The sequence below is a fragment of the Saccostrea cucullata genome, unplaced genomic scaffold (genome assembly GCF_032062105.1).
Source record: "Saccostrea cucullata isolate Sc308-1 unplaced genomic scaffold, CSIRO_AGI_Scuc_v1 ctg2287, whole genome shotgun sequence".
NCBI classification, from domain to species: Eukaryota; Metazoa; Mollusca; class Bivalvia; order Ostreida; family Ostreidae; genus Saccostrea; species Saccostrea cuccullata.
In genome coordinates, this window is record NW_026918818.1 from 23,642 (window position 1) to 35,911 (window position 12,270).

Here is a 12,270-nt window from a genome sequence, read left to right on the forward strand (position 1 = left end):
ATCTTGTTCAGAACATGATTTTGAACATCTTTTGTTCAATATTGCTTATCAAAATATTTCTCCCTTTTGAGATAGAAAGCATCAAAATTTAGCATTCTGGCCCCTTGTGGCCCCTAATTATGTACCATACGACATAAAAACCATAATATATAGTTGTAGATGGTTGAGATAAACAACTTTGCTTCAGTCATGTATAACAAAATATTAACTGATAAAGAGTTATCGAAAAAAGACTTTAGGCCCCTCTTGGCCCCTAATTCGAGTGCCTAGCCCCTATTTTGAGATCTCATCTTAAAGATCTTAAGATTTTGAACATTTTTTGTTCAATAACTATTCAGAAATTCTTTTTCGTTTTTGAGCTATTAGCAAAGAAATATTTAGGGGCCAACCCTTCAACTCCTTAATGGGGACGTTTAGCAAAAAATGAAAGGTTGCATATTGCTTAGAACATTATTTTGAACATCTTTTGTTCAATATTGCTTATCAAAATATTTTTCCCTCTCGAGATATAAAGCATCAAAGATTTTGCATTCTGGCCCCTTGTGGCCCCTTATTATGTACCATACGACATGAATATCATAATATATAGTTGTAGATTGTTAAGCTTAACATTTTTTGTTCAGTAATATATACCAAAATATTGATTGTTAAAGAGTTATCGATTAAAGACTTCTGGCCCCTTTTTGCCCGTAATGTGATGAGTCAGCGCTTTTTTCTTGGTATAATATGAAAGATCTCGATGTTCTGCACAAATGATGTTCAGTATGTTTTAACAAAATATTTATACTTTAAAAGATATGATGCAAAATGTCTCAAAAAATCGGTCATGATTCGTGTCCTAAATTTTGACCCCTACCGGGCTCCCATACTAGGCACTTCCGGAAAATATCCTGACCCAGGTGCAATATGGCAACATGTCCTCTACCATCCCTGAAAATTTCAGCTTTCTAGCTTGACCCGTTTTTGAGTTCCATCACAGACATGGAGGTCATCTAAATTTTGATAAAAGGGCGATAACTTCCGACCGGAAGTGATTTTTTCAAAATCGAAGCGCCGGTACAAACTTCAGATAATAGTACATCAACACTGAAAATTTGAACCAAATCGATCGAGCCTCTCCGAGAAATCTTCTGCACAAAATCGGTAAGGAGAAAAAAGAATAATAATAATAATAACTAGACACGATCTCGTTGCGAGCAACGAGTGGGTCTTCCGTCCGATTCTTGATAAGATGAGATAAGATTTTGATTGAGATTTTCATTCTAAAATAACGATAAAGATTGTGAAGAAGAACGATTTTGCCTCCATAATCTGTAAACAGACATTGAACATTAAAACTTAAAATTCGACTTTTGGCCCCTCACGGCCCCTAATATTAGGGATCAGCCCTTTTTTCTTGATAACATCTTAAAGCTCTCAGGATTTTGAACACTGTTTGTTTGACAACTATTCAGAGATTCTCTTTCGTTTTCGAGTTATTTGAAAAAGAAACATTTAGGGGCCAACCCTTCGACTCCTAAATGGGAACATACAGCGAAAAATGAAAAGTTGCATATTGTTCAGAACATTATTTTGAACATCTTTTGTTCAATATTACTTATCAAAATATTTCCCACTTTTTAGATATAGAGCGTCACAGATTTAGCATACTGGCCCCTTATGGCCCCTAATTATGCACCATACGACATTCAAAACATAATATACAATTTTGGATTGTTGAGATAAACATTTTTGCTTCAGTAATGTATAACAAAATATTGAATGCTAAAGAGTTATTGATTAAAGACTTTTGGCCCCTCTCGGCCCTTAATTTGAGTGCCTAGCCCCTTTTTCTTGATCTCATCTTAAAGCTCTCAGGATGTTGAACACTTTTTGTTCAACAACTATTCAGAGATTCTCTTTCGTTTTCGAGTTATTTGAAAAAGGAATATTTAGGGGCCAACCCTTCAACTCCTTAAAGGGGACGTATAGCGATAAATTGAAGGTTGCATATAGTTCAGAACATTAATTTGAACATCTTTTGTTCAATATTGCTTATCAAATATTTCTCCCTTTCGAGATATAAAGCATCAAAGATTTAGCATTCTGGCCCCTTGTGTCCCCTAATAATGTAACATACGACATTAAAATTATAATATATAGTTGTAAATTGATAGGATTAACATTTTTGCTTCTGTAATGTCTAACAAAATATTGACTGTTTAAGAGTTATCGAAAAAAAACTTTTGGCCCCTCTTGGCCCCTAATGTGATGAGTCAGCACTTTTTTCTTGATGTCATGATAAAGTTCTTGTCATTCTGCACAAATTTTGTTCAGTATATTTTAACAAAATAATTATACTTTAAAAGATATGATGCAAAATGACTCAAAAAATCAGTCATGTTTCGTGTCCTAGATTTCGACCCCTACCGAGCTTCCATACTAAGCACTTTGGGAAGATTTGAAAGTATAGGTGCAAAACTACAATATGTTGTTTATTAGCTCTGAAAATGACAGCATTCTAGCTTTTGCCGTTTTTAAGTTTTTGTCCGGACAAAATGGTCACTAAAATTCGATTAAAGGGCAATAACTTCCGACCGGAAGTGAATTTTCAAAAAATAAAAAATATGAATAAGGTTTATTTCATGATACATCATTCCTGAAAATTTCAAGTCAATCGACTCAAGCATCTCTGAGAAATCGTCTGCACAAAAATGTGTAAAGAAAAAAATAATAATAATACTAGATACGATCTCGTTGCGAGCAACGAGTGGGTCTTCCGTTCGATTCTTGATGAGATGAGATCAGATTTTGATTGAGATTTTCATTCTAAAATAATAATTTTCCATAATCTGTAAAAAGACATTGAACAATAACGACTTCTAAAATTGACTTTTGGCCCTTCACGGCCCCTAAAATTAGGGATCAGCCCTTTTTTCTTCATATCATTTTAAAGCTACCAGGATTATGAACACTTTTTGTTCAACAACTATTCATAGATTCTTTTTCGTTTTCGAGCTATTTGCAAAAGAATTATTTAGGGGCCAACCCTTCAACTCCCTAATGGGGACGTTTAGCGAAAAATGAAAGGTTGCAGATTGATCAGAACATGATTTTGAACATCTTTTATTCAATATTACTTAACAAATTATTTCTCACTTTTGAGATATAAAGCGTGAAAGATTTACCCTTCTGGCCCCTTATGGCCCCCAATTACTTAATGTTAGACTTTAAAATCATAATATACAGTTGTAGATTGTTGAAATGAATATTTTTGCTTCAGTAATGTATAACAAATTATTGACTGTTAAAGAGTTATCGAAAAAAGACTTTTTAGCCCCTTTTGGCCCCTAATTTGAGTGCCCAGCCCCTTTTTCTCAATTTCATCTTGAAGCTCTTAGGATTTTGAACACTTTTTGTTCAACAACTATTTAGAGATTCTTTTTTGTTTTCGAGTTATTTGCAAAAGAAATATTTAGGGGCCAACCCTTCAACTCCCTAATGGGGACGTTTAGCGAAAAATGAAAGGTTGCAATTTGTTCAGAACATGGTTTTGAACATCTTTTGTTCAATATTACTTGTCAAAATATTTCTCACTTTCGAGATATAAAGCATCAAAGATTTAGCATTCTGGCCCCTTGTGGCCCCTAATTATGTAATATACGACATTCAAATCATAATATACAGTTGTAGATTGTTGAGATAAACATTTTTGCTTCAGTAATGTATTACAAAATATTAACTGTAAAAGAGTTATTGAAAAAAGACTTTAAGCACCTTTTAGCCCCTAATTTGAGTGCCCAGCCCCTTTTTCTAGATTTCATCTTGGAGCTCTCAGGATTTTGAACACTTTTTGTTCAACAACTATTCAGAAATTCTTTTTCGTTTTCGAGTTATTTGCAAAAGAAATATTTAGGGGCCAACCCTTCAACTCCCTAATGGGGACGTTTAGCGAAAAATGAAAGGTTGCATATTGTTCAGAACATCATTTTGAACATCTTTTGTTCAATATTACTTGTCAAAATATTTCTCACTTTCGAGATATAAAGCGTCTAAAATTTATCATTCTGGCCCCTTGTGGCCCCTAATCATGTATTATACGACATTAAAATCATAATATATAGTTGTAAAATGTTGAGATAAACATTTTTGCTTCAGTAATGTATAACAAAATATTGACTGTTAAAGAGTTATCGAAAAAAGGCTTTAAGCCCCTTTTGGCCCCTAATGTGATGAGTCAGCACATTTTTCTTGATATTATTTTAAAGATCTTGTCATTCTGCACAAATCTTGTTCAGTATGTTTTAACAAAATAATTATACTTTAAAAGATATGATGCAAAATGTCTTAAAAAATCAGTCATGATTCGTGTCCTAAATTTTGACCCCTACCGAGCTTCCATACTAGACACTTCCGGAAAATATCCTGACCCAGGTGCAACATGGCAACATGTCCTCTATTATCACTGAAAATTTCAACACTCTAGCTTAAGCCGTTATTGAGTTCTATCACAGACACGGAGGTCGTCTGAATTTTAAGAAAAGGGCGATAACTCTAGACCGGAAGTGATTTTGAAAAAATCCTTCAGCCGGAATTAATTTCAGATAATTCTGCACCAACCCTGAAAATTTGAAAGAAATCGTTTCAAAGATCTCTGAGGAATCGTCGGCACAAAATTTGTGCAGAAAAAAAGAATAATAATAAGAAAATTGAAAAAGAAACATAAGAATAATAGAAGGGTCTTCCGCTGAAGACGGAAGACCCTAATAAAAGTGAAAAAGAAACCGAAGAATAATAGAAGGGTCTTCCGCTGAAGACGGAAGACCCTAATAATAAAAAGAAACAATACAAACACTATAAGTCTTCCGTTGTGAACGGAAGACTTAACTAGATACGATCTCGTTGTGAACAACGAGTGGGTCTTCCGTTCGATTCTTGTTGAGATGAGATAAGATTTTGAATGAGATTTTCAATTTATAGTAATGATTTTCCATAATCTGTAAAAAGACATTGAACAATAAAGACTTCTAAAATCGACTTTTGCCCCCTCACGGCCCCTAATATTAGGGATCAGCCCTTTTTTCTTCAAAACATTTTAAAGCTCTTCGGATTAGGAACACTATTTGTTCAACAACTATTCAGAGATTCTTTTTCGTTTTCGAGTTATTCACAAAAGAAATATTAAGGGACCAGCCCTTCAACTCAATAATGGGGACGTTTAGCGAAAAATGGAAGGTTGCATATTGTTTAGAACATGATTTTGAACAACTTTTGTTCAATATTACTTATCAAAATATTTCTCACTTTCGAGATACAAAGCATCAAAGATTTAGCCTTCTAGCCCCTCGTGGCCCCTTATTATGTAATGTACGACTTTAAAATCATAATATACAGTTGTAGATTGTTAAAATAAACATTTTTGCTTCATTAATGTATAACAAATTCTTGACTGTTAAAGAGTTATCGAAAAAAGACTGTTAGCCCCTTTTGGCCCCTAATTTGAGTATCCAGCCCCTTTTTCTGGATTTCATTTTGAAGCTCTTAAGATTTTGAACACTTTTTGTTCAACAACTATTCAGAGATTCTTCTTTGTTTTCGAGTTATTTGCAAAAGAAATATTAAGGGGCCAACCCTTCAACTCCCTAATGGGGACGTTTAGCAAAAAATGAAAGGTTGCGTATTGTTCAGAACATGATTTTGAACATCTTTTTATCAATATCACTTGTCAAAATATTTCTCACTTTCGAGATATAAATCGTCTAAGATTGAGCATTCTGGCCCCTTGTGGCCCCTAATTATGTTATATACGATATTAAAATCCTAATATGCAGTTGTAGATTGTTGAGATAAACATTTTTGGTTCAGTAATGTATAACAAAATATTGACTGTTAAAGAGTTATCGAAAAAAGACTTTAAGCCCCTTTTGGCCCCTAATTTGAGTGTCCAGCCCCTTTTTCTGGGTTTCTTCTTAAAGCTCTTAGAATTTTGAACACTTTTTGTTCAACAACTATTTAGAGATTCTTTTTTGTTTTCGAGTTTTTCGCAAAAGAAATATTAAGGGGCCAACCCTTCAACTCCCTAATGGGGACAATTAGCGAAAAATGGAAGGTTGCATATTGTTTAGAACATGATTTTGAACATCTTTTGTTCAACATTACTTATCAAAATATTTCTCACTTTCGAGATATAAAGCATTAAAGATTAAGCCTTCTGGCCCCTCGTGGCCCCTTATTATGTAATGTACGACTTTAAAATCATAATATACAGTTGTAGACAGTTAAAATAAACATTTTTGCTTCATTAATATATAACAAATTCTTGATTGTTAAAGAGTTATCGAAAAAAGACTTTTAGCCCCTTTTGGCCCTTAATTTGAGAACCCAGCCCCTTTTCCTGGATTTCATTTTAAAGCTCTTAAGATTTTGAACACTTTTTGTTCAACAACTTTTCAGAGATTCTTCTTTGTTTTCGAGTTATTTGCAAAAGAAATATTAAGGGGCCAACCCTTCAACTCCCTAATGGGGACGTTTAGCAAAAAATGGAAGGTTGCATATTGTTCAGAACATGATTTTGAACATCTTTTGTTCAACATTACTTATCAAAATATTTCTCACTTTCGAGATATAAAGCATTAAAGATTAAGCCTTCTGGCCCCTTGTAGCCCCTTATTATGTAATGTACGACTTTAAAATTATAATATACAGTTGTAGATTGTTAAAATAAACATTTTTTGTTCAGTAATGTATAACAAAATATTGACTGTTAAAGAGTTATCGAAAAAAGACTTTAAGCCCCTTTTGGCCCCTAATTTGAGTGTCCAGCCCCTTTTTCTGGGTTTCATCTAAAAGCTCTTAGAATTTTGAACACTTTTTGTTCAACAACTATTTAGAGATTCTTTTTTGTTTTCGAGTTTTTCGCAAAAGAAATATTAAGGGGCCAACCCTTCAACTCCCTAATGGGGACAATAAGCGAAAAATGGAAGGTTGCATATTGTTCAGAACATGATTTTGAACATCTTTTGTTCAACATTACTTATCAAAATATTTCTCACTTTCGAGATATAAAGCATTAAAGATTAAGCCTTCTGGCCCCTTGTAGCCCCTTATTATGTAATGTACGACTTTAAAATTATAATATACAGTTGTGGATTGTTGAAATAAACATTTTTGCTTCATTAATGTATAACAAATTCTTTACTGTAAAAGAGTTATTGAAAAAAGACTTTTAGCACCTTTTGGCCCCTAATTTGAGTACCCAGCCCCTTTTCCTGGATTTTATTTTAAAGTTCTTAAGATTTTGAACCCTTTTTGTTCAACAACTATTCAGAGATTCTTTTTTGTTTTCGAGTTATTTGCAAAAGAAATATTAAGGGGCCAACCCTTCAACTCCCTAATGGGGACAATTAGCGAAAAATGGAAGGTTGCATATTGTTCAGAACATGATTTTGAACATCTTTTGTTCAACATTACTTATCAAAATATTTCTCACTTTCGAGATATAAAGCATTAAAGATTAAGCCTTCTGGCCCCTTGTAGCCCCTTATTATGTAATGTACGACTTTAAAATTATAATATACAGTTGTAGATTGTTAAAATAAACATTTTTGCTTCATTAATGTATAACAAATTCTTTACTGTAAAAGAGTTATTGAAAAAAGACTTTTAGCACCTTTTGGCCCCTAATTTGAGTACCCAGCCCCTTTTCCTGGATTTTATTTTAAAGTTCTTAAGATTTTGAACCCTTTGTGTTCAACAACTATTCAGAGATTCTTTTTTGTTTTCGAGTTATTTGCAAAAGAAATATTAAGGGGCCAACCCTTCAACTCCCTAATGGGGACGTTTAGCAAAAAATGAGAGGTTGCATATTGTTCAGAACATGATTTTGAACATCTTTTGTTCAATATTACTTGTCAAAATATTTCTCATTTTCGAGATATCAAGCGTCAAAGATTTCTCATTCTGGCCCCTTGTGACCCCTAATTATGTACCATACGATATTAAAATCATAATATACAGTTGTAGATTGTTGAGATAAACATTTTTGCTTCATTAATGTATAACAAAATATTTACTGTAAAATAGTTATCGAAAAAAGACTTTTAGCCCCTTTTGGCCCTTAATGTGATGAGTCAGCACTTTTTTTACGGAATCATATGAAAGATCTTGTCATTCTGCACAAATATTGTTCAGTATGTTCTTACAAAATATTTATACTTTAAAAGATATGATGCAAAATGTCTCCAAAAATCACTCGTGATTCGTGTCCTAAATTTTGACCCCTACCGAGCTTCCATACTAGGTACTTCCGGAAACTATCCAAACTCCCAGTAACCTGGGGACATGTCCTCTATCATCACTGAAAATTTCAGCGCTCTAGCTCAAGTCGTTTCTGAGATCAATGACGGACAAGAAGGTCCGCTGAATTTTAATAAAAGGGCGATAACTCTAGACCGGAAGTGATTTTCAAAAAATCCAAAAAATGGTATAAACTTCAGATGATCCTGCATCAACCCTGAAAATTTGAAGCAAATCCATCGAGCCATCTCTGAGAAATCTTCTGCACAAAATTTGTGCAGAGAAAAAGAATAATAATAATAATAATAAGAAAATTGAAAAAGAAACATAAGAATAATAGAAGGGTCTTCCGCTGAAGACGGAAGACCCTAATAATAAGAAACAGAGTAAAACCAATATGTTCCCCAACTTCGTTTGGGGAACATAATTAAGAAAACGAATACTTGATTGATTGTACGTTGTTTCACGTCTCGTCAGTGAATTTTCCATTTATATAGAGACGTCACCATATACCGGTAAACTTCAAATTTATACCTTTACTCAGGGCCATTGAGCAACAAGGGATGTTTATTGTGCGAAATTTGTGCGAAATCCTTTCGTGATAAGGAGCCTCGATTTAAAGGTCTCATCACAAGGACCCACAAGTTTCACTTCAAATTGCCGTGTGCAGTTGCTACCAGTTTTTCAATGACTTCGGTCAGTTGCGGCAGTGATTCGAACATACATTTTTCTACCAAATGAGGTACCTTGACGGCTAGAAGTCATCCTCAAAATAAAAATATAAAATATATGTTGGAATGTCATATACATGTATCCCAAAAAAGGGGATAAACATCTCTTGTGCATACAATTTCAGGAAACCTGTTTTTCGTTATACTTTACATCTACAGAGTGTGTACGAAACAGATGTTATTCAATTTTATTCACTTGAAATAGAATGATTGTACCAAGGGATAATATGTGGACACATGGGTACGCATAGAATACAAAAAAATCTGCATATACTGTGCATAACTGCAAACATGACAACAGACATGAAAGAATTGGTGAAGCTAGATAACGAACAGTGATCGACATATTTCGTAGTACGATTCCGACAGTATGTTGCTTTTCTACCCTTATCAACCAATCAAAAATTAAATTTACATTGAGATATTTTAACACTGACTTATTATTTTTTGTTTGATGATTTATTTATTTTATGGTTTGTTTACGTGATGGAAGGGTTGTTGTATTTTAGGGGGGAGCTGATGTTAGTAGACCGTTTATTTGAGAGCGCCCTACAGGGTGTGAAATAAGTTGTACTTGAGTTTGTTCATATCAAACATCCCTTCCTAGCAGTAGAAAAATATTTTTGTACAGGAGGTCTGTGTTTACTGCAGGTTAGCTCAAATTTAAGGTTCACTCTGACTATACAACATGTACTCTGTATACATTTATGTATCCTTCTCATTTATATTCTTATTAATGAAAAGAAAGATCTAAGGAATTTAGAGGTACAAGTCTACGATAAAGAAGTTTCAAAATATGAATTGAACTTTTACATGTTGCTACCAATTACTGTCTTACTTCCTGGTTCTAGTAATCATCAAATGAAATGAAAGAAGCAAAATTAGTGATATTCTAAGGAGTAAAGAAATATCTAATACAAACCGTATCCTAATGAAAACTTCACACTAAAAAACTTAAGAAGTAAACATATAAATATAACACGCATATTTTAAACATGTCATCTGGATTTTACATGTGTAACAGTGTGCAGTCAAGGACGACAACGTTATATTTTTAGACCAGTAGTGCAAGATAACAAACGTAAATGTTTAATCAATCCCTTTAAATTTTGTTCATGAATAATTTAAAAATATTTAAATTCTACGTCAAAGTAGAAAAAAGGTTATTTTAGTTTAATATCGATTCCTCATTCCTGAAAATTAGTCCAAAATCAAAGAAAATCTATCTATTATTTTTTGAATATCTCGATTAAGCATGTTTTAAGTGCATGTACAATATTTCTTTAAAAAATTTATTATTCAAAGAATATTAAATATAATCTGGATTGGGAAGCGGTTTTTGAAAAAGCGTTCCAGCAGAGATTATACCCGTTTAGTTTGGGTAGCCATTAAATTCATCTTTCAAATTTAACTTTCCCTTTATTATCTGTATCAAAATGAAGTCAAATTATCTTTCAATTTGACATCAAGTTGATTGTTGTCTTTTTGACGGAAGTCATTGTGACGTAGACAACACAGGATGTACGAGGGTTGTTCAAAAAGGTCGTGGAAGATTGACATCGTCCTCGAACTTTTATTTTATCAAAATTTGGTAGATATATTTGAAGAATAAATCCAAATGATTTGTATTAATCTATGCACAGGGACATCTTATCCACTCTGTTCTCTACTTCACAAATAAATTATTATATGTGAAGTAGAGAACAGACTGGATACGATGCCCCTGTGATCTATGTCAACATTTATTAAGATTTTCAAACTGCAAAAATCGGATTACGAAGCAAGTTAAAATTTAGTAAGATAGAACAATACACTGTCTGTAGTCATATTCTCTGTATCATTCACATCATTCACGGTAGCCTAGTGGCAGGTCGCTCGCTTCGTGAACGCGAGGCCCGGGTTCGATACTCGTTCGCAGCGCCGCGTCAAACCTAAAACGTAAAAATAGGTAGTGACTGTTCCTTCGCCAAGCGCTCGGCATCAGAAGTGAAAGACAAGGATCTTTCGGATATGACCTTAAAAACGTAGGTCCCGTGTCACGGTAGGCGCTGGCACGAAAAGAACTCTCACTGCTCAATGGCGCCCTGAGTGCCGAGTATAGGTATAAATTAAAAGCCCTTCACCGGCATACGGTGACGTCTCCATATGAGTGAAAAATTCTCGAGAGGGGCGTTAAACAATACACAATCAATCATATTCTCTGTAAAATGGAGATTAGGATAAACGTCATTGCATTTCCCTATGGATGCAATGACAATGTCGATAGTGTTGGAAATCTTTCTGGACAACTTTTTAACAATGTACATACACAGAGACGTAAACGTAACCATGGACATTGGTTTTACAATAAACCTTTGATACACGATGATTCTTTTGATTCGCTAGTATCTTATATGTTAATCAACAGTAAAGTCTTCATCATGATTGCAAAAAGGTTTAGGCTTCCCCTTTGAAACTATTGATGAGTCTTCTTGAAAAGGTCAAGGAAATTCTTCAACACAAGACTACATGCACAGTCTCGGATCTGCGATTATGAATATTACAAACCATAGCCTTTTTAAACCTTGGAACTTTACTAAAGAAGATGCAGCTTAAACAATCCGTTTTTTTCCTTTAACTTCAATATGATGCCAACAAAGGAATTCACGCGGTTAATATATAAAATAATATTCTTAATGAGGAAAGAGTCCAGTCTTGAATTCCACCATACTTCAAGTCAAAGACTACACCTTGTATTTCCTACAAATATACATCATCTACATCATACATCATCATCAAAATTTTTTACAGGTTCTGAATATGGTATATCTGAGACATATCCCTCCATCGTCTTCGTGTGGGTTTTTGTCATCATTGACAGCTGTTTTTTCAATAAAAATGGAACTCATAAATTTCTTTACTTACTTATCTGGTCATTGGTCATTTGTAAAATTATTTTGTTAAAAAGCATTCTGATAGTATACACAATTACTCTTAAGTTAGTATCCAAAAGATGTATGAGTTTCTAATTTCCTAATTGACAGTATCTATGTAGTTTTTGGAGACCAGGTCTTTCCACGTTCTATTGGAATTCCCATAGGTACCAATTGCGCCCCATTATTAGCCGACCTATTTTTGTGTTCATATAACGCAGACTTTCTGCAAAATTCTCTGCGTTAAAAGAAGAAATCTATTCATGTTACCTTCAACTCGACGTTTAGATATATCGAAGACGTATTGTCCATTATCAATGGTAATTTCCATTCTTATTTCCATACACATATAC

At 33.7% G+C, this 12,270-nt stretch overlaps 1 protein-coding gene across 1 annotated transcript in view; it reads right to left on the bottom strand.

Moving 5' to 3' along the window:
• The window catches only part of LOC134271742 (multiple epidermal growth factor-like domains protein 10), a gene marked incomplete at its 3' end in the record, with an annotated part of 35,864 nt that extends 23,616 nt beyond the window's left edge, over nt 1-12,248 (bottom strand). The window contains exons 1-2 of the mRNA XM_062753960.1: nt 12,188-12,248; nt 11,794-11,865 (exon numbers count right to left, since the gene is read on the bottom strand). Coding sequence (XP_062609944.1) covers nt 11,794-11,865; nt 12,188-12,248 — 133 coding nt within the window. The remainder of the gene's footprint in view (nt 1-11,793; nt 11,866-12,187) is intronic.
• Between the last annotated feature and the right edge of the window lie 22 nt (nt 12,249-12,270).